We start from the raw sequence: 23,448 nt of genomic DNA on the forward strand, positions 1-23,448 counted from the left end.
AAAATGATGTAAAAATAAACTTTGTAATAAAAAAAACAAAAAAATATATATACTTTTAAAAAAAAATTAAGAATTTTGAACCAGCAGAGCAAATGTCCTTAATATCCATCAAGAAACTTGCTTATTCTGTTGACTACTCTTGGTTTTCAAGAAAATTAGTGTGGACATGTAGGTATCCCTGAATTTATCTGGCTTTTAAAGGGCCTACAGTCCCTGAAAAGGATACATGGAAAGAGATCAATGATCATCGCCATTGCATGCTCACTCTAGTGAGTATGGGCCTCCCACTAAGTCACTCTTGAACATGAGCTGCATTCTAGGACTTAGGCAATCCCTGGGGTGTTTCTGGAATCAGAAGAAATCTCTCATGATAGTCAATAACATTTTAAACTGATAAACAAAATGAAAAATACTTTAAATTTGATAAATACAAAAGATTTAATCCATTTTGATTTTCTATTATATGACAAAGAATCATTAAATTACAACCCAGTTCTCTAATATTGAAGCACCCTTAGAATTAATACCATACTCTCATTTTACAGATAAAGCAAATTAAAGTTCAGAGACAGATCCTTAATTTACTCAAAACTACATTTTGTTAGAAGTTAACTTTTTTCAGGATTAGGGTGTAAATTCCAGATATAGACGGCCTCCTTGGAAAGCCTCCACATTCGTTTGGTTTAAGGAAAGCAGCACATCCTAGAAGATGGACAGGCAGGTCATAAACATGCAGAATGCCAATAGCTACTCAAAGCTGCTATCCCATGAACAGTTAAGTGACTCAGTGAATATTATAAATGTACGGGAAGAAATATTTATAGTCAAGTAAATTCTGAAAATGATACATCGAACAAAGTAAAAGAGCCTGCTCAGAGCCTTTACTGCACTTATGCTAAGTGAACATTCCCAAGAGTATGTGGCACATGCCCTATTTCACAAATTTATTAGTGCCTGAATCCCTTTTTAGGTCACACCTATTTATATCTCCCTAAATAGTACACTAAAGTGTACATGTTAGGAAATCTTTGCCTATAATCTTTAAACCCTGATATCAATTATATTTTACAATATATACTATAATATATTGCTATCCATTAGCTCTCATACAGGGTTGTGGCATTTAATAACCCACCTTTGCTCTGCATAATTCAATCAAGTCTTACTGGAATAGTGGTGGAATACAGGAATTGGACCAATCTAAAGCAGAGAGTCACTATAAGGTTGAAATATACATGTTCAGAGTTAAATTCAACAACATATATACTCCCACTATCTATTCTATACAACTTACATAATTCATTTTTTCAATCCTCTTTCCAACATTTTTTCTTCTCTTTTAAAGTTTTAACTCTCTTAAGTAAGTCAATCAACTATCTCCCTTCTCGGTTCTGCTACTTATTGCACTATTAGCATTTTATTGCTATTTGCATTTGGGAAAGATGACTCCTAAGAAAGGAAAGCACAACAGAAGAGAACTAACAGAGCATTATATTTTTGCTTTCAGACATTTCAATTTTATATTGAGGTGCTTTCAAACATACCAATTTTATTTCAATGCTATTAAATTTGTATCTCTATAGCATTATAATGACTAATTAAAACAGCAATGGGGGGGCGTTTGTACTCATAGAATCAGAGCTGGAAACTTCTCATTTACTTAGAAAGTGGCATTAAAATCAATGCTTTCTTTGCAGCCAAACTGCGTAGAAGATGGAAAAATTCCTTTATACTGCTATATAAATTCTCTGTACCTCTTGGAAATCATCCACTCCTGAATAAACATTAGGCCCTTTATTGGTTCTTCCTCCACGGTCTTTACGTTTGATTTTCTTCGGCAAACAACGTCCACGGCCAACATTAAAACTTTTAACCCTCTGTTCAATACCTAAAAAAGTTAAAATGTACTTCAAATATTATTGAAAAACAGTGTACCTGCATAAATTATATGAATTTTATTAAAGAAGTTAGATTAAAAAGTGATTTCTCATTTTACCAAAGTCATAATGAAATAGCAAGTTTTTTAATGATTTAAACCCAGGCAAATAAATATGAAAAAAAATTGCTAAGTCCTAAGTAAATGCATAACAAAGCAGACTGTCACATTTTAAAATGGACAGATTCCCAGAATTCTGTTCAATTATGCTTAAAGTATAAACTAATACCTAGATTAAGAGAAACTTGAAAAAGATTATTTTTTCAGAATACTGATATCTGATAGAAGGGAGAGGAGAAACATAACAGTAAAACATATATATGTATTTTAAAATACTATGCTAGCTTTCTAATTCAAATATGAAGACATTATACAGATTGAAGTATTTGTAGATTTCCGTCCTCAAAATCTACAAAATAATGAAAAAATTATTTCAGGGACCACAAAAATAAATTGATCTTGAGAAGGAAAATATAAATTTTCCTGTTTTAATAGGTTCTTATATTCAAAAACAAATGAACAATTTCAAACTTACCTAGTTGAACTTTCATTCGTTTTTTCCCTGGTTCTTTAGAATATGATGATCCTAAAGCAGTACTTGAGGTTTCTTTTGCTTGTCTGTATTGTTTCAGGTGACTAGAAAAGTCTTCCTCTGTTTCCTGAGTATAGTTACCAAAGTTGTCATCACTGTAGTTACCAAAGTTGTCATCACTGTAGGTACTATACTCATCGTATTCTTTACTCTTATATTTTTTGTTATGTTGACTCTTCTTTGATGTCATATAGCTTCCTGATATATGTCCATGCTAAATAAAAACATAAAATTATTATTAGGATTTTTAACTGTATGTAGAAATTAATAGTAACACACGACATTTTTTTCCCCAAAAAAAGTTGGAAGGAGAAAAAATAGTTATTAGAGCTGCCTCTTGGTTGGTACTTACCTATGACACTTTTAAAATCTAAACCCAAAAAGCTAAATGCCACTCTGATACTAGTAAACATTAGAATGAGCATAGGTCCTTGATGGTGAGTGTATTTTACTCACTTTTTTCTCTATGTCCCATATTTTTTGTTTGCCATGTTCTGTGTCCCAATATTTACATAGACAGGGAAACTTAAAAGTACATAACATCATACAATAATTAATTCCTTCTCCAAAAAACTGAAGAGATATTTTTAAAAGTAAAGAAAATTAATAAAGTATATTGTGGGATAGAGGGAGAAATATATATATATATTTGAACTATTAGAAATTTATATATTTGAATTATTCCCAAATAACATGTTCAAGCATATTATATTTCATAAAAACTGTATGTGTGAACAAATTGTAAAAATGAAATTTTTAATCTGAGGTACAATAGAGAAAAACATCTAATGAAATTGCTTATAAGGAACTGTTTATTGCAATATACTTTTAATTTTAATGCTTTTTAGTAAAAAGCACATGAAAACAGAGAATATACTTTAGCCCTAGAAGTTTAGTAAATTATAGCTGTCAAGTCTCTGTTCACTGAAATATTTTCATTAGTCCTATCACAGCTGAGAATTTTTTTCCTCTTTTTTTGTTACTATACTTTTTTTCCTTCTGAGGTTTTTTTAAAGAAAAAAAAATTAGTATCTAGAAAAACCCAGACCATGATCCATCTTCAGTACATTTTAAACATGACAGAAAACTATTATGTGGAAAGAATACCAACATGAGACTGTTTTTAATACAATACAGAAAACTATTAAGATCTTTTAGAGATTACAAATATGTAACTAAAGTAACTCAAACAGTGAATCACATAAATTTTAGATTTTGAAGACACAGTATTACTTTCTTGTTTTAAGCAATACTTGAAGTTTATCCAGCATTTCAACAATTCAAGGATTTATAATGGTAGCCAAAATGGCAAGGTTTCTGACATTTTTTTAAAAAGCCACTATAATAATAAAAAAATAAAAGCTTAATTAACTACAAGATAAGCTTACGGGGGCTTATTACCTTTATTTTAAAAATGACTATATTAATAATTCAATGATAAGTTTAGTGCTTTATGACTAAATATTACTCTTAATGGGTGAGCATGAATTTTTCTCTGGAGATTAGATGTTTGCCCAAAACCCTTTAATTATCAATATTTATTCAATTCTCTGATATTTCTCAGCTCTTAAAAAATAATTTCCATATTGCTATCACTTTAAGTAGAATTGTCTCTAAACTTTCATTGAATTCCCTCCCAAGTTTTTCCACCTGCAAATATTAGCAATAACCTCTAAATGACGCAAATGAATCCTTCCAAGGTTTCATAGGAGAGATTACTATGGTCCTGAAAGCACTAAATAGATGATAAGGTACCCAGCAGTCCCAGCTTTTTAGGAGGGTATCTCCTTAGACTTCAGATGTTCACCATTTGGAATAACAACATATATTCACAAGCAAGGATGTAGGCATTCTTGTAATTTTCCTGTAAGTCATTATGACAAAATAAAAACATTAAGGCAGCTCTCCCGCCCACTTGTAACTATGTAGGCATTTCTTCTCACAAACCTTTTCCCTTTGTAAAGCAGCAGCGGAAGCTCTCTGCCTGCCTGTGTCTATGCAGGTGTCTCTCTTTTCCTTCCTCCTTTTCCTAATAAACCTGTCCTTTTAAAATGTAAAAAAAAAAAAAAGTATTAAAAATAAGAGTGAAATAAACAATTTTTCAATAAATAAAAGCTGAATTTATTGATAACAAGTCTATACTGTAAGAAATGCTAGATAAAGACTAAATGAAGAATTTCAGATTAAAAGAAAATATCAGATTGAAACTGAAATCTATATACAATCCTAGCAAACTAACACATAATGTATTCTTTATTTTCAAAGGATTAAAATTTGTATATTATTTTTTCAAAATAATATTAGAAGACAAAGCATAAAATTGAAAGTTTTATTTTTCCATTAAAAATGGAAGTGCATTAAAAGCCACAGTGATATACATTTCATGTATATTAAGAAGGGTATTATACCAAAAAAAACCCAAATTAAAAACAAAATAGTAGATTTGGCAAAGACATGGGAAAATTTAAAAATCTCATTTTTAGTGAGACTATAAACATGATGTAGCCATTGTGGTAAATAGCTTGTAGCTCCCCAGAAAGTTAAATACAGAATTACCATGTGATCTAGCAATTCTGCTCCTAGGTTTATACCCAAAAATTAAAAATCAGGGTATTGAAAAGATCCATGTTCAGGCTACATTACTTGTAACAGTAAAGAGGTAGAAGCAATATAAGTGTCCATGAAGATAGGAATGGCTAATATGGTATATGCATATAATGCAAGATCATTTAGTCTTAAAATAAATGAAATTCTGATATAATACAGTCAACCTTGAAAAAAATGTATGATTCCAGCATATAAGGGTAATTACCATACTTATTGGGAAAGTATCATGCTTATTTCTATCTATACAAGGGGGAAATTCATACAGATAGAAAGTGGATAATAGTGACAACCAGAAGCTGATGGGAAGACAAAGGAGATATTACTGCTTAATGAGTTCACAGCTTCTGTTTGGGGTGATGAAAATTCTCTGGAAATGGATAGTGATGATGATTATTCAACATTGTGAATATGCTTAGTTCAACTTAATTATACACTTAATGATGGTTAAAATGGTATATTTTGTTATGTATATTTTATCACAAATGTTGCATTATACATTATGCATATTTTTAAAAAGGTAGTACCTGAGGAAATGGAATGTCATAATCCCTGTAGAAACCAGTCCTTTTTTTGTGGGAACTTTCTCTTTGTTCGACCTCTGAATCAAGGCTGTAGTCTGAACTATCACCACTAGATGGAGAATTATGCTAAAAGAAGGTAAAAATTAAATCACACTTGCAAAAGTCAGAATATTTAACTAGTAACCAGAGAAACTTGTTTCAATCAGTACATTATCTCGGTAGGCTCTAAAGTACAAGCTCTCTATTTAGATACCACTCCCAACAGTCATCTCCTCAGTATGGTATCCTGTCTTAAAAAATATTTAGTAGATTAGCATTAGGAGTTTGTCAATCCCAGACCTGTCTAGTACCATCCAAATTAACATTAACATCCAAATTACATCTCATGCTCATGTGTGAGCTGGAAATAGAAAAGTTTCCTCCTAGTTTTTATTGCTACCTCAGTTTGGCCCACAGACTTTTCTTTTTGAGTGGAGTTTCCTCCATTTGAGATGAATACCTGTTGCTAATTTGATTAGCTCTTTTTTCCCCTACAGATTTATTTATTTATGCTTACAGAACTGGGGTACAAACCAGAGGTGCAGGGGTAGTGAGACACCAAACACAGACTGGGGAGCAGAACAGGCAGACTGACAACGTACACTAATGAGGGGAGCAGCAGGTGGGTCAGGAGAGGTCTGCCATGCCATGTGGGTCACCTCCCTGGCTGGGGATGGAACTGGTGCTGCAGTGGCTTCACAGAGCTTCATACTGCGGTGCTTTAACCCACTGCGCCACCAGGGAGGGCCCATGTTTAGCCCTTTTACCTTCTCTCTGCTTCCCTACACGTAGATCCTGATCCTATATGGTTTTTTTGTCTCCAGTTCGCATTTATCTATTGTAATTTTGAAGTCTGTGAAGATAACTTAATAATTCATTTTTCGCCTGTGAATTTTTGTTTTTGCTATATAAAGTGCTCTGTTTTTAGGTGCATACTTCAGGGAGTGTCAAAAGCCATCTGACCGCTGCTATCAACTTCTTTAGTTCTCTGTCAGCACAGGTTTCCCTTCTTCCCCAAACAATCTACCTCATTCTCCATTCAGCATCCTATTATTTTCTAGATAGCAACTGTCTTTCATTTGCTTAATAATTTTCTCCTTTCTATTTCAATGTAAACTCTAAGAAGAGAGTATTTCATTCATCACTGTAACTCCCAGCTTATTGCACAGATTTTCACAGTAATATATGTGAGTGAAAACAGTAAGTGAATAAATGGACAATGCCAGTGCTATTCATCTACATCTATAGAGAATAAAATTTTATTTCCTTTGCCTTTCAGCATCCTTGCATACCAACTTTCATCAATTCAAAAGATTTAATTGCGTTAAAAGTTACCTTGATTGGATACTCCCTGGGCACAATGGGTTAAAGCATAGCACTATGAAGCTTCTGCAACCCTGCAACACTAGTTGCAATCCCCAGCCAAGGAGAGGACCCAAATGGTGTGGCAGACCTCTCCTGACCTGCTGGCTGCTCCCCTCAGCAGTGTATTTCAGTACATCTGCCTGTTCTGCTCCTCACTCGGTCTCTGGTGAATCCTCTCACGCCTTGCATCTCTGGCCTGTACCCTAATTCTGTATGCATAAAAAATAAATCTTTTAAAAAAAAGTTACCTTGATTATTTCTGTTAAACCTTTAGGATAACTTATACAACCTGTATGTTCAAAGGTTATTAATCACACAAGTAAAAACACCTAATCTACGTTTTATATGAAAATAGGAACTGATTTATACTTTATTTTTCAATGATTTATTTATTGATGCATATAAGAACTGGGGTACAGGCCAGAGGTACAATGGGTGAACAAAGCACTAGAGATAGAGTGGGGAACATAATAGGCAGACTGACTGAATACACTGCTGAAAGGAGCAGTGGGTGAGGCAGGAGAGGTCTGCTGTGCCATGTGGGTCACCTGCCTGGCTCAGAATCGAACTTGTGCTACAGTGGTTGCAGATAGTTTCATAGTGCCACACTTTAACCCCCTGAGCCACCAGGGAGGCTCCTGATTTATACTTTCTAATTGTTAATACTGTCTGTTTCATTAAAATGTACCTAATGTTGAGTGTGATCATATATGGGCAATAGCACAATGACCCAAACCGGGCCTTGCATCCAGGTGTACAGCGCCACATCAGCTTAAAAAAATGGAACCTAAAGCCTGTATAAGAGACCCTTCCCACTACCGCACTTGCAGTAGCTGCAGACCCCACCCGCAGGAGCTCTGCTTCAGCAGCTGCCCAGGAGCAATAATCTCTACTTGTTTAGCCTTTCTGCCTCCCAACTTTCTTCCTTGCAACCGGATACAGACATCAGGACAGAACACCTAAAGAATAAAAAGTAGATTCTAACTAACCTTGTGTTTCTCACGTTTTCTTCTCTTGGATTTTTTCTTCTCTCTTTCTTTCTTGTGTTTTTTTCTTGATTTTCTGTAGGCTTTTTCATTTTTCTGCTTTTCATCCTCTTTTGCTTCCTGTTCATGTGTTTCTTCAAATCCTGCATCTTCTATTTCACCATCTTCTAATTCACCATCTTCTCTGTAGAGGACAATAAAAATTTTAATTTTCAAATGACAATTCTAAAATGAAATTTACAGAGACATTTCCAAAAGAAAAAGAAAGCACATGCCAAGAGTTTAAGTTATATTTATTTAGTTCAGGATTGGCAAGATTTTCATCAAAGGACCAGTAAAGTAAATACTTTATTTACATCTGCAGGCCATGTCTGATTTGCTTCTCTATTTTCTTTTAAAATAATTCTTTTCAAAGTGTAAGAACCAATCTTAGCAGTTAAAGTTTGCCAACCTCTGATTTAGATTCAGATCATTCACTATTACAAATGAATGAAGGAATGCACAAATGCAGTGTTATCCCAAAGAACTGCAATACCTACCATCTACTAAACTATCTTAAAAAAAAAAAAAGTTAAACACTTTCGGAAGCAAACACTCACTTCAGGGAGAACTTTTTACTGAATGGACCATACATAGCTATGTGTAGCTTTAAAGTATAGTAATATATATTAATATATATAGCTTTAAAACAAAAGCAATATATATAATTACCCACAAAGTAAACTTCATAACAAAACAAACTTCAAAACCCAAACATAGTCAATTCCTCAACATAAATCTATAAAAACATTTATAGCAAAGCCATAAATCTAATTTCACTTTCTGTAAGTCTACTATGGAGACTTATTATAAGAAAAAAAATTGTATTCATTATAGCATTTTTATAGTTATAGAATTCAAAATATCCATTAATAGTATTTTAAATGTAAATGAACCAACTGACATAGATGGAAGAATACATAATTTAACACTCAGTTATGATTTCCTGGTTTGAAAAAAATGTAAACTACTTACAAATACAAGATACAATGGTATAAAAAGACAAGTGTCTTTACATGGTTGGAAACAAGTGAGAAGCACCCCAACTATAGTGTTTGCATCTTAAAATACTTTAAATTACTAGAAATGTGTGATATTTAAAATGCAAAACTGATCACATCACTCTGCAGCTAAAAATCTTCAGTAATAATAATGTGATGTCTCAAATTTGTTTAAGAACAGTCCACTGGGTATGGGGGAAGTGGTCTCAATAAAACTGAGTTACCATGAGTTGACAACTGCTGAAAGTATGGGATTTATATATGAAGATTCATCCTATATGGTCTGTAAAGGAGTTTCAAATATTCCATAATAATAAAAAAAATCAATGATTCCCTTCTGACCTGAGGATAATGTCAAAATTCCTTGTATTACCAAAAGGCCCTTTATAATTGAGTTCCTGTTTATACAGCTTTGTTTCTTTAAACCTTGAACATTAAAAATCCATTTCCCTACTCCTCCCGACCCCTTTTCCCTCACCTGCTTCATCTGGCCAATTTCAATTCAATCTTTGGCGCCTAATTTAAATGTCATTTCCTCCAACATGCTCCACTGAGTACCCAGGTTTGGGTAAGATGCTACATCTTAAGGACGCCCCTAATTCTTATTTATCACTGCACTCGACACAAGGTTTGAATGACTTGTTTGTTGGTTGGTGACAGCAGGGCATATAACTATCTGTGACTCCTAGCATGGAGCTCTGCTGCTTCTGAATGTCTGAATACACAATATACATAACCCTTGCATTATAGAATAGGCACCTGATACCACTCTAAATTGCCTCTGAAGTCAATGTTATTTTTCAATTACAAAATTTAAGAGCGATTACATCCATTTAGGGAGACTTGAAAATTTCCTTGTGAGGAAGTCTGACATTCTGGTTAATTTTATTAAAAAAAAAAAGTTCTGGGCCCTCCGTGGTGGCACAGCGGGTTAAAGCACAGCACTAAGAAGCTAAAGCCACTTCTGCATGAGTTCGATCCCTGCCTGCCCTGGAGATGATCCATAACCTCTCCTGACACCTCCACTGCTCTCCCAGCAGTGTCCTTCATCTACCTGCCTGTTCTGCTCTCTGCTCTGTGTGGTAAACCCTCTCACGGTCCTGGCACCTCTGGCCTGTACCCCATTTCTGTATGCATAAATAAATAAAATCTTTTTAAAAAAAAGTTCTAAACTTTTATAATACTATAAAACTTTATGGCCCCAGAAAAATAAGTGCATACAATTCTCCATCAACAGATGAATGTATAAACAGGCTGTATTTATATAATGGAATACAATGTAGAAAAAAAATTAACCACTGCTATACACTATATGGATGAATATTATTTTAAGGTAATTATGAACAAAAGAAGTCAGAAGTAAGAGATTATTGACTTATTTACATGCATTTCAAGAACAAGAAAAACTAATTTGGTGGCAGATGTTAAAACCTCTTGGAAGGTTTTAGCGGACAAACAAGGGGTACTAAGGTGACTTCTGGGGTATTGAAATATTTACTATTATATACAGTAAATCTGTAACTACTACACATGTAGATGTAGTTGTGCCTTTAAAAACTGTGTACTTACACCATAGTAAAAATTAAGTATAAGCAACAACAAAAAAATCTATGGCCATTTGTCCTTTTCTTACCTCTCCTCCAACATGAGCTACTTAGCACAGGAAACTTTTTCTTTCTGAACACTGATACTTAGTCTTTTAACTAGAGATATTTAAATTGTAGTACTTCAAGCTAGAAAGAATGCATATAAATTTATGCCCTATGCTACATACATTCTTTAACTTTCAAATAAGGAGTACTTATGTTATTAGGTATAAAACACAGTGTTTTAGCCTATTTGTCATTTCAGTAATCATAAAACAAATGTAAACTTGTGAATTTATGTTTAAGTATAAAAAAAGGGGAGATAAAAAGGAAACAAAACACAATGATCCATATTTCTATAAAATATTTCTGAATGCTTTAAAAAATAAGTCTTGAGCCTACAAGGAAAGCTTATATCATATAGCGGGAAGAGGAGATGAGACATTATGAGGGGAAAGCTGGATTCTAATTACAGCTCTGGCACCAAAATAAAGCTTTCCCAAATGCAACTATTAATGTATCATATATAAAATTAATTCTGCGAGAAATCAAAAAAAGAGCTAACAGAATTAAGAATACTTGACATTCTCTAGATTTTTACTAGCTCAACACAACAGTGTGTGAAAGCAGTGTGTGTTAAAACCCAAATTTACAGTGAAAGCTTTTTTGTTTACTAAACCCAAGACAATTTACAACCTATAACAAAATTAATTTCTAGCTCAACTATATAGGGGGAGGATTTTTATTAATGGTAAAAATAATACAGTGATTGTGTCTGGTTTAAGAAGAGACATATTCCTGTGTACAAACATGTAAGTAACTGGCCAGTTCATAAACAAAAATTTTTAAAAAGTTATCTCTTAGGCAAATTCATAGACAGTAGATTAATGGTTGATCAAAGGGGAATTAAAGGGAGGAGTGGGAAGTGACTGCCAATGGATACAGGATTTCATCTTGGAGTGATGGAAATGTGTTAAAGTTAGATAACAGTAAGTAGCTGCATAACGCTGAATATCCTAAAAAACTGGTGAGTTGTGTATTTTAAAAGGGTGAATGATATCTTAATAAGACTGGTATTTTTTAAATAATAAAGTTGAAATATACTTTATCACTAAATTTTGAGATCAAGATTAGAGATGACTGGAGAAAAACATAAATCAGTAGGAAATTAAAGACTCTGAAATAGGTCAATGCCTCCATTGTACATGTTTTTATTTGGAGGATTCACAAAACCTTTTAAGTTGATATGCCTCAATAGAGGATTATACTTTTCTCCATTTTGATACTGTTGACTATTAAAATAAATTAACCTGAACCATTCAATCTTACCTCCACAGGTAGTTTCTGCTAAAGGCTCCTGTTACAAGCTACAGATCAGAAACTGAATCTTCTGGAAGAAACACAAAAGCCTCAATAAAAGACTATACAAATTAATATTCTGAGGGATGATATGACAAAGACATTACTTATAAATACAAGGTTCCTGGGCCAAGCCAGAACATGTACCAAGTAACTATGTTAAGATCTAATATCCAAAACTTCTTTACAATCTGGTAGCAGACTTTATAGAAGTAGACTGCATATCATAAGGTTAGTAGGACATATAATTCCTAAATAATTGAAACCATCACTTGTAATACTTTTCATGCCGTTGTTCAAATTCACTCTGGCATTTCACGAATGGGAACTGCTCTGTATCTGTGCCTTGGCAACCTTACATGTCTGCACATCGCCCAATAGGGAAGGCTCAGCCATATGCTGACTGAAAGCCCTGGTCTTATGCTCTGTGATCCTCCAGATTATGGAAAGATAGGCAGTCTTGGGAGGTGTTGCTATCAGCCTATTTCTCACCTGCTTCCCTACTTTGTGGGAGGCTACTATGGGAATGTTTCTTAACTACTTTCTGGGTAGAAATAAGGTCTGGGATTTTCCATCTTGCTTCTCTTTGCAGTACAACTACAGGTTTAAAAAACTGCTAAGCTGCAGTATGGAAACTTAGCAAGAGAATGCACTACCACTCAGGATGCCTATGACCATCTGGTCTCTTCACTTTCAGTTATTATCCTGTGGGACAAGGGACACGAGCAGTCGTCTTGCATCTATTGTTAATATAAGTAATAAACTATCTGAATCTTACTGGCTGAATCTGTCAATATGCTTCACAGAAAATGTGCTTTGCCCATGCTGAAATCTATATAGGTAACTTATATGTGATTCTCTTGATTAAGCCCTCACATAATTCCAGTCTCACCCAAACTAGATATTCCACCCCAGGAGAATTTTGGGCTACGTGATAGGAGGTTTTGTGATTGTATGTATTTCCCATTACTGGAACTTGAACATTTGTATTCTAAATGTTCTTATTGGTTTCAGAAAAAGTTTCTTTACAAATTGACAGTGGTTAAAATTTGCTGTCTACAATTTCAAAGTACTTATACTCTATCCTTGACCCCAAACAGTCTTACTAAATCCTCTGGAATGACCTTGAATTGCAAAAATCCAGCATACTTTTTTCATTATCTATAGTTATGGCAAATTCTGTATGGTTGTTTCACTCCTCCAGTCAATCTTAAAAGTGTCAACCCAATGGAACTCAGTACAAATATATGAAAAAAGTATACATTTTAAGTAGCCTAACACCCTCCACATTTCTATGACAATCTTTGCAAATTTGGTTAACTCTGTAAATCAACTGTTCCCTGAAAATAACTGAGAATTCCTATTTACTCATCTTTATTACAAGTAATTCCTCTTTTAACAATTATACATGGTACTTCCAGTCCTTATTTCCTGAACCAATACTTATTTGCCTTATCAAAACCTAAGTTGCCTTATACAGGTAACAACTGTATGTGACAATGTAATAGTTGATAATTTTAGTCATTTCCTTTCCAACACCTTTAGGAAGTCATGCATTTCAGGAGCGCATGAGGACATTGATATCCTGGAGAAAATAAAGATATTCTTTTTTTAAATCTAGATTAGTAAGGTTCTATTTTCAATTACTGGGATCACATAACTTGAAAAAAATTATCAAAAACTTGCTAAGAACATTAAGTAAAAAGAGAATTGAAACTGTAAAGTTCTAGAAATACAACAAATGAAACTACATTGATCCATGTAGTTATGGATAGCAGTACAGCCTCAGATTTCTAGCTGGCAGACCAAGGACAAAATATGAACACTGCTGCTAACACCGCCCTAGTCCCTGTTCCTCCAGTCAGTCTTACAATACCACAGAGCTAGTTGGCCAATCTACATTTAAAAAAAAAAAAATACTGTTTGGGGCCATCTCTGGTGGCACAATGGGTTAGGACGCAGCACTGCAAGCCAGCCACAGTCATTTCAGTGTGAGTTTGATCCCCAACCCCAGAGGTGACCCACATTGCCGTACAGTCCTTTCCTGTCTTGCCTGCTGCTCCTTCAGCAGTGTACTTTGTCGATCTGCCTGTTCTGCTCCCCACTCTGTCTCTGGTAAAGCCTCTCACTGCCCCTGCATCTCTGGCCTGTACCCCAGTTCTTTATAAATAAATAAATAAATCTTCAAAAACAAAACAAAACACTGATTGGCTATCAAAAGTGGACTCTGAAGAAGTATTAAATTGATCGAATCAAAGTGAGGGAAACTTTGGTCATCATTCTAAAATAATTCCTTATTCTTACTTGTGCTAGTCATCCAATGTCGATTCATATATGCTACTGCACACCTTTCAATTCAACCGTTGCTGAGATAGAAGACAACACAAGACAAAAACAGACCAGTTGCTCAAGAAAGGTACAATGTTCTCTGGGAGTGAGATCAGAGAAATTTGTCCTGAGTCCTCATAAAGACAATATTACCTAATACAAAGGACAGTATCTTGAAACAACAGACATGACCCTCAGTAGTATCCAAACAAGTTTATCACTTATATCATATCCCAATTTGAACCAAGGACTTCTGCCAAATTGAGAAAAAGTAATTATATAAGGAAACAAAGTAATACTGTCAAAGGACAGAGTTATCTGATGCTCTGGTTCAATCCTGGGGTGAAATCTAGACTATCTAGAGCAATTACTGTTAGAAACTACACACAGAGCACAGTGGACTATAGCAGAGGACTATGGGTACTATGGTGGTAGGTGCCATGTGGTGACTACACAGATGGGGAGATCCTATACTTCCAAAAGCACTAAGAGATGTAAACTTGGTGCTTGAATTAAACAACAACGACAAGGCCTCCCCGGTAGCCTAGGTTAAGTCTCAGCATTATTACTCCAATGGCCTGAGTTCAATTCTGGTAGGGAGCTAACCCATATATGGCACAGCAGACCTCTCCTGTCACCCCTGCTGCTTCCCTTATCAATGTATTTCTGTAAATATTCCTGTTTTTCTCCCCACTATGACTCTGGTGAATCCTCTTTACCACCCCCCCCCACACACACACATACACACCTCTGTCCTATCCTCTAGTTCTTCCATACAAAAAAACAAAACAAAAACAAGAAAAACCACAATTACATGTCTAACAATATTCTGGCCTCCTCTCCATCCCCAGGGAAATAAAAGTATTTCATTTATTTAGCATACTTATTCATCACCATCTAGGTGGGGAATACAATGGTAAATAAGGAGACATGGTTTCTTCTTTCATAACATTTTCAATCTAGAGATGGGAGTGGTAAACATCAATCACAGAATGACACAAATAAATAAAAAATAAACACACAAATAAGTGAGGGAGGTAAATAGTGCCAAGAGATCACAGGATAGGTTAAGGTCAGCTGTCAGGGAAGCCTGGAAGGATGTCCCTGAGGAAATCATAAACAAAATGAGATCAGGAATTACTCAGAGAAATAGGGAGAACTCTGGCAAACCGAAAAAAATTTAGCAAAATCCGTGTAGAAGAATGGAGATGGGAACCAAGGCAAGGTCAATGTCACTAGATATACCATAAAGAAAAGGGAGCAAACTAATTCAAAATTAAGCTGGATAGATGGGTAATACTAAACCATGCAGGACTTTAATCACATTTGCAATTTATTCTAAAAAAATTGAGAAAAAAGAAATGTTTTCAGTAAAGGTGGTGATAGGTTTAGACATTCATTCTGAAAGAACTTTCAGAGTGAAAAAGATGCAGAAGAGAAACAAAACATACTGAAGGAAGGCAATTAGAATGCCACTGTTCCAATAAGGATACAAAAGCAGAATGGAATGAGATTCTGATAGCTAAGTGCTCTGCACGCAAATACGCACACTGTCATTGATGGGAATGCTTTTTCTCCAACAGTGACAAAGCAAGAAAAAATGAGCTGAAAACTACCAGTATCAAAAGATGAGGACTATTATCAATAGGATAATACAAACCTATCTATGATTTACAACTTTAAAATATCATTTCATCAAATACAACAATAAAAAAGTAAAAAATAAGATCCCACCTAACTACTGTTGAGGCCATTTCTTTGAATAGGATCAAGATTTTTTCTAAAAATAGTAAAGAAATGAATGAATGATATGTTATTTTTTGTGTCCTAGTATCACTTAAACCCAATCATGTCAGCCTTGGATTTTTCAAACAGGCATTATAATCATCTGATGCAGGTAACAAACATATCAACAATATATTAATGAAACATCTAAATTCAAAGAACAAATTCCAGTATAAATTTGATGTAGGGTATACCATGAAGTTATTGAATTAAAAGACCTTAAGAACAAAGAAAATGAGTCCCACAGGGAGATTTATTTTTTTATTTAAACACATGTTTCAGGAAATAAATTTTAAAACAAAAAAAAGTTTATCCATCAGCAAATTAAAGAGAACAAGAATAATGAAAGTAAATAAAAGTACATAAATCAACAAAATAGAGAAGACAATACAGAAAACAAAAGTAAAGATTACTTTTAAAGGCATTATCTTTCACCATTCACTGCCAGTTTATTAGCAGTCTTATAGTTATATAAATTTATATACAAACAAATAGAAATTGTAAATTATTCAATTTTCTGTACTTTTTCCAAAAAAAGGGTAAGTTACAGATGTTTTCCCATAAAGGCTACACTACTGCCTGGAACACAATCTTTAAAACACAGGGCCTTCAGAGATTTGTGACTATGTGACTAAAAAAAACCCTGAAAATAATTATCAGCAATATTTATTCTACAGTTCCTTATTATCTAATCTATTTAGTCTATTTTCTATTAAAACTACTGTACTCATGAATAAGTAACAGTAATCTGAAAGCAAAATATTTTGACACAAATTCATAGTTAAAAAAACTAATATAGGGCCCTCCCTGGTCGTGCAACGAGTTAAAGCACAGCACTATGAAGCTATCACGGCCACTGCAACTTGAGTTCGGTCCCCAGCCAAGGGGGTGACCCACACGGTGTGGAAGACCGCTCCTGACCTGCCTGCTGCTCCCCTTAGCAGTGTACTTCATTCATCTTGACTGCTGTGTTCCCACCTCTCTCTGGTGAATCCTCTCACCCCCTAGCACCACTGGCTTGTACCCTAGTTCTGTATGTATGAATAAATAAATCTTAAAAAAAAAACAACTAATAGTATGATAGTTAAAAATTATTAAGCACTTACTATGCTGACAGACATGTGGGTTCAGTCTGTTTCACTTTCACATTAACTCTTTGAAACATTACCCTATTAAACTTTAGTAAAGAAAGGGGACAAAGAGCTTAACTAATTCTGCTAGCAAATGAGAGAGCTAAAAACCAAACCCAGGTAGTCTGATCCCTAACCCATAACTCTTAACCATGTTCCTGGAACAGCAACACAGATATGATCTTAGGGAGAAACTTCAAATTACCAAACTACTAATTCTGTCAGTTGATATAAAGATTCTTTAAGATACTTCACTAGCTGCAGAACTACTAAATAGTGTGTTATAGTAAAATTCCTTCAAGAGTTTCTTATATAATTTTCACAATAAAAATGTTAGGAAAAGAAAAATAAACACACTAGATAGTATTTTAAGGTGTGGTAAAGAATAATTATTAAGATCTGAAAGGTGCATTTCTGACATGCAAAATTATCTTTGGTCTCTGCCTCAGAAGCAAGATGACTAAAGGAAAGTCATCACTCAGAAAGCATCAGAAAGCATCATTCAGAACTAAAGGGCACATGTGTAGGCTCTGTGGCTCTAAGACCTACCAGCTTCAGAAGTCAACCTGTGGCAAATGTGGCTACCCTGTCAAAGAGAAGAGAAAGTATAATTGCAGCACCAAGAGACTAAAGGACAAAATATGAGGACTGGTGGAATCAGGCACCTCAAACTTGTACACTGCAGATTAAGGCATGGATTGATTCCAGCTGTTGAGGCAACCAGTGCAACTTAAGGATTTCAACAATTAGTCACTCAGTAAGTGTCTGGTTTAAAAAAAAAAGTCCAAATTCTGTTTTTGACTTATATACTACCTATATGAACTTGAACACATTATCCTACCTTCTATTTCCTGTTTCCTCATGTACAAAACAGTATTAATCAACTTACTGTAACAGAATTAAGAATGCAGTAAGGTAGGTAATTACTTAGCAATAAGATAGACAGCCCTCATCTAAATTTTCCTTTCCTCTTGTGATTTGCCTGAAATATATGCACTTGAGTAGGATGGATATAATGGACAAGTACTTTCATAGAAATTGGGAGAGGCATAAATCCAGGGAGCATGAATTGCAAGGGGAAATTTAACTTATTTTCCTTCATAGAATAGCAGTGAAAAACTATATGAAATAAAGACAGAAAAGCTTCTGTAGAAAACCAAGTTTGTAGTCTGCTCTTGAGAATATTTGTACTTATCATAAGCAATACTTAGCAACAGTATCATAAACTACTTAGCAATAGTTGCCCCTATTTCCAAAGTATACTGAACACAACAATAAAAAACAAGATGGAGTTACTCATAGTTACTCATGCTGACCCAAAGTAACTAAGGATAAAATAGTGTATTTAATGAGGAGGGTAGTATACCATATATATATATATTTTTTTTTTTTTTAAAGATTTACTCATTCATATAGAACTGGGCTACAGGTCAGAGATGCCGAGAGTGAGAGAATTCACTAGAGACAGAGCAGGGAGCAGAACAGGCAGATCAATGAAGTACACTGCTGAAAGGAGCAGTGGGTGGGCCAGGAGAGGTCTGCTTCGCCATGTGGTCTCCTCCGGGGCAGGCGGAATTGAAGTCATGAGGAAGTGGCTTAAGCTTCTTGGTGCTGTGTTTTAACCCGCTGCGCCACCAGGGAGGGCCTACCATATATTTTTATTTGTAAAGATTTCCTTGAAAATATTTATAATAATATTGGCTTTGACAATAAAATCTGTCAACAATTGCCTGCTCCCACACAAGGCCAAAGGTACTGCTGTATATTAAACTATGAATTTAAGAATTTAAAAATACAGCCTTTGAAATATAAACTTCTGGGACTCCATGGTGGCACACAGGAAAGCACACTTAGGTCTCAGCACTATGAAACTATCCACAGCTACCAAGCACATGTTCAATCCCAGCCAGGGAGGTGACCCACATGGTGCAACAGACCTCTTCTGTCTTGCGCACTGCTCCGTTCCTCAGTGTATTTCAGTCAATCCACTTCTTCTGTTCCCCACTCTGTCTCTGGTGAATCCTTTCACCCCTGCACCTTTGGCCTACACCCCAGTTCTTATATACATAAATGAATCTTTAAAAAATATACATATATATAAACTTCTATTTTTGACATCATGAAGGAAAACAATGCTATCCTTAAATATTCTCTATATACTAAGCAGACTATTTACCAAAACTGTAAATTTGCTTGCTGTTGTTTCTTTGACACTATATTTTTTAAATTATTCTTATAAATATATTTTACTTACTATCTTGGATCTCTCACTAAGCTAAATTTTATTTACTTTCCTTCCTTTTCTAGTTATCCTCTGATTTTGGTTCTCTGGTACAGACTATAAAAGTTTGAAATTCAACAGAAACAAATATCAGCAAATAAATTACCCTTATAATTTGAAATCCACAAAATAATCTTTCAGCATCATTATATCACAACAAAAATTGAATTGTAAAAAAGACAAAAAATAACAAATGGCAAGATGTAAAGAAAAGGGAGTCCTTGTACACTGTTGGTGTGAATATAAATTGGTACAGTTACTACGGAAAATCCTTTTAAAAATAAAAATAGAAGTACATATCACCAGCAATCCCATCTCTACAGACAAGATATGGAAACAAACTAAGTGTCCATCAATTGGTGGATGAATGAAATTACAGCATATATAATGGAATATTTTTTAAGCCTTCAAAAAGAATAGAATCTTGCTCTTAGTAACAACATGGACAAACTTTCAGTGCACATGCTAAGTTAGACAACTACCATATGATCTTATTTATATAAATAATCTAAAATGATAATCAAGCTCATAGATAAAGAGAACAGATTGGTTTTTGCCAAAGGCATGTACGAGGATGAATAAAAGAGAGTGAAAGGAGCCAAAAGGTACAAATTCCCTTTTGTACCATTTTGTATGGACAGATAAATACATTGTACAGATGCTAATGTATAGCATGGCAACTATGGTTGTTAATACTGTATGACATATTTGAAAGTTGTTGAGTAAACAGAAAACTTTATACCAAGGGGGAAAAAATGTGTGATTATGTATGCTGATAAATGTTCACCTGATTTACTGTGATCACTTTTGCAATATGTTTTTGAATTAGTTGTACACCTGAAATTAATGCTATGTCAACTATATCACACACACACACACACACACAAAAGTCAAAAGTCTTGTAGGATGAATCTACAATGAACCAGGTAAAATTCCCTGTGACCCAAAAGAATTCAAAAAGCATCCCAAATTCCAAATTCATGATACCAAATTAATTATGAGAGAGATATTCAGGTTCCAATACAGTTAGTGGTATGGTGAGAATAGATTTTTAAAAACTATTCCAAAAGTAGATTCTGTCTTAAATATCCAGCAAAAGCATATTATTCCATTCTCCCTTGAAGTCATTTCTACCACCTCTTAATGTGATGTAGTCAGAGATTGGCATAATCAGTAAGTGTAACAAAATCACATATAAAACAGCCTTGGATTTACTGAATTTACTGTTAATATCAAAATACTAATTTTCTAAGTTATGAAGGTGTTTCTATTTGCAACTAGGAGAATCTCCTTGCATACTTTACACACTGAAATATATCAATTTTAAATGAAGTATAAATGTACATTAAAAGAGAAAATGTTGCCATTAATGATTATAAAAGCTATTTATAAAAAAATTGACAAATTTTCAAGTAACCCAATAGAAAAGAAGGATTAATATTGAAAGAGTGGGTTAGTTAATAACTTTAGGAAGAACATTATACCTTTACTGAGCTGGCAAATGATTATAAAAGTTTTAACAAAAAAAAAAAAAGGATAATAGAATGTCATAATTCTAACTCTATAAATTATTTGGCATACTATATTTCTTAAAATAACTCCTAAAGACTACACATTTTTTTAAAAAAAGATTTATTTATTTATGCATACAGAACTGGGGTACAGGCCAGAGTTGCAGGAGTGGTGAGAAGATCTGCCATAGACAGAGTGGGAGCAGGGCAGGCAGATCAACCAAGTATACTGCTGAGGGGAAAAGCAGGCAAGACAGGAGAGGCCTGCTGTATCATGTGGATCACCTCTGGGGCTGGGGATCAAACTCCCACCCAGTGGCTGTGGCTTGCAATGCTGCACTTTAACCCACTGCGCCACCAGGAAGAGCAGAAAAAATTAATTATTTTTTATACATTTTATTTTTAATGTTTTATATTTAGGCAAATCCTTTGTAATGTTAGGTAAAGTTTTAAATAACTAGAACAGGCCCTCCCTGGTGGCGCAGAGGGTTAGAGCACAGCACTAAGAAAGTTAAGCCACTTCTGCATGAGTTTGATTCCCGCCTGCCCCAGAGGAGATCCACATAGCGCGGCAGACCTCTCCTGACCAGCCCACTGCTCCCCTCAGCAGTGTACTTCGTCGATCTGCCTGTTCTGCTCCCCACTCTGTCTGTTCTGCTGCCCACTCTGTCTCTGGTGAATCCTCTCACCCTCCACATCTCTGGCCTGTACCCCAGTTCTGTATGAATAAATAAATCTTTAAAAAAAAATCTTAAATAACTAGAACAAAATTAAATGATATCTCAAAAAAAAAAAACAAACAAACAAAAAACAAACAAAAAAACAACCCCAAACAGTGCCTGCCTCTCTGCTGGCACAAGGATTAAAGTGTCAGCACTATCTAGCTATCTCTAGCCACAATGGCCTGAGGTCCTATGTCTTGCTAGGGAGGTAACCCACATGGTCACCTCCATGTAACAGAGATGCAGCAGACCTCTCCTATCTAGCCTGCTGTTCCCCACAGAAGTGTATCTCAATATATCCACCTGTTCTGCATCCCACTCAGCCTCTGGTGAACCCTCTCATTTATAACCACCCCAACTCTTGCCTAGACCCCAGTTCTTATATGCATAAATACATCTTTTTTGTTTTTTAAAGATTTATTTATTTATGCATAAAGAACTGAGGTACAGGCCAGAGGCTCAGGGGAGGGGAGAGGCTTCACCAGAGACAGAGTGGGGAGCAGAACAGGCAGATGGATGAAGTACACTGCTGAGGGGAGCAGTGGGCGGGTCAGGAGAGGTCTGCCACGCCATGTGTCTCCTCTGAGGCAGGCGGGAATTGAACTCATGTGAAAGTGGCTTTAGCTTCTTAGTGCTGTGCTTTAACCCGCTGTGCCACCAGGGAGGGCCACATCTTTTTTTTTTTAAAGTCCTCTCTCTCCCCCCAAAAAACTACCAATAAACCTTTTAAGTGTCTAGTATCTCAACCAGATTTACAATCATTGAAGCAACAGAAAGAATACCAAAATGAATGTGATAAAACAGACTATAGTTCTCAGCTGCTTAGTCACCTTGGACAAGTTACTTAACCTCTAAATCTGTTTCTTAAATAGTAAAATGAAGATGTTAACATCTCACTACACAGACCAAATGAATTAAAGTAATATGAATTATGAACAGAAATATATATAAAATACTGAGTATCATGAGTTCTAAACCCAGGTTATTTTTGTATCACTTTTATAAAGCGAATTACTGATTTTTATATAGTTTTACATTAACTTGCTTTGGACATATACTTACCACTCCAGAATGTGGATATGAGTTTAAGTACCAAAAAAGTTCATTTGGGCCCTCCCTGGAGGCACAACAGGTTAGGATCCATCACTGTAAGCTAGCCACTGCCGCTTCAGTAGTAGAGTTCACCCCAGGAGGTGATACACATGGCACAGCAGACCTCTCCTATCTTGCTTGCTGCTCCCCTCAGAAGTATACTTTCTTGATCTACCGTTTCTGCTCCCCGCTCTCTCTCTGGTGAAGCCTCTCACTGCCCCTACACCTTTGGCCTGTACCCCAGTTCTGTATGCATAAATAAATCTTTATTAAAAAAAAGTTCATTTTAAACATTTATGTTAAGCTATAAACTCATTAAAAACCAAGACAGGAAAAAAAATATCATCTTACAATAGAGAAAGGTTGTTCTTTGCCACAAGTAGTATAACCTGATAAAACTGCCTTTGCTAACTAATATCTGATAACTAATGTCTGGGTTGGTATGTGGCGTCAACAGTCAAGAAACATTTCCCAGAACCCAAACACTTCAAAAACATATAGTGGAAATAGGAATGCCTTAAGAAAGTTGTTCAACCATAAAACCAAAAAAAAAAAAAAAAAAAAAAAA

The 23,448-nt window shown here is 34.9% G+C and overlaps 1 protein-coding gene across 1 annotated transcript in view; it reads right to left on the reverse strand.

Moving 5' to 3' along the window:
* Window positions 1-23,448, reverse strand: part of ZC3H6 (zinc finger CCCH-type containing 6) — a 46,113-nt gene that overhangs the window by 14,888 nt on the left and 7,777 nt on the right. The window contains exons 2-5 of the mRNA XM_004686107.2: window positions 8,050-8,230; window positions 5,660-5,782; window positions 2,472-2,742; window positions 1,755-1,888 (exon numbers count right to left, since the gene is read on the reverse strand). Coding sequence (XP_004686164.1) covers window positions 1,755-1,888; window positions 2,472-2,742; window positions 5,660-5,782; window positions 8,050-8,230 — 709 coding nt within the window. The remainder of the gene's footprint in view (window positions 1-1,754; window positions 1,889-2,471; window positions 2,743-5,659; window positions 5,783-8,049; window positions 8,231-23,448) is intronic.

This window comes from Condylura cristata, unplaced genomic scaffold, assembly GCF_000260355.1.
Source record: "Condylura cristata isolate star-nosed mole 26May11 unplaced genomic scaffold, ConCri1.0 scaffold00020, whole genome shotgun sequence".
NCBI classification, from domain to species: Eukaryota; Metazoa; Chordata; class Mammalia; order Eulipotyphla; family Talpidae; genus Condylura; species Condylura cristata.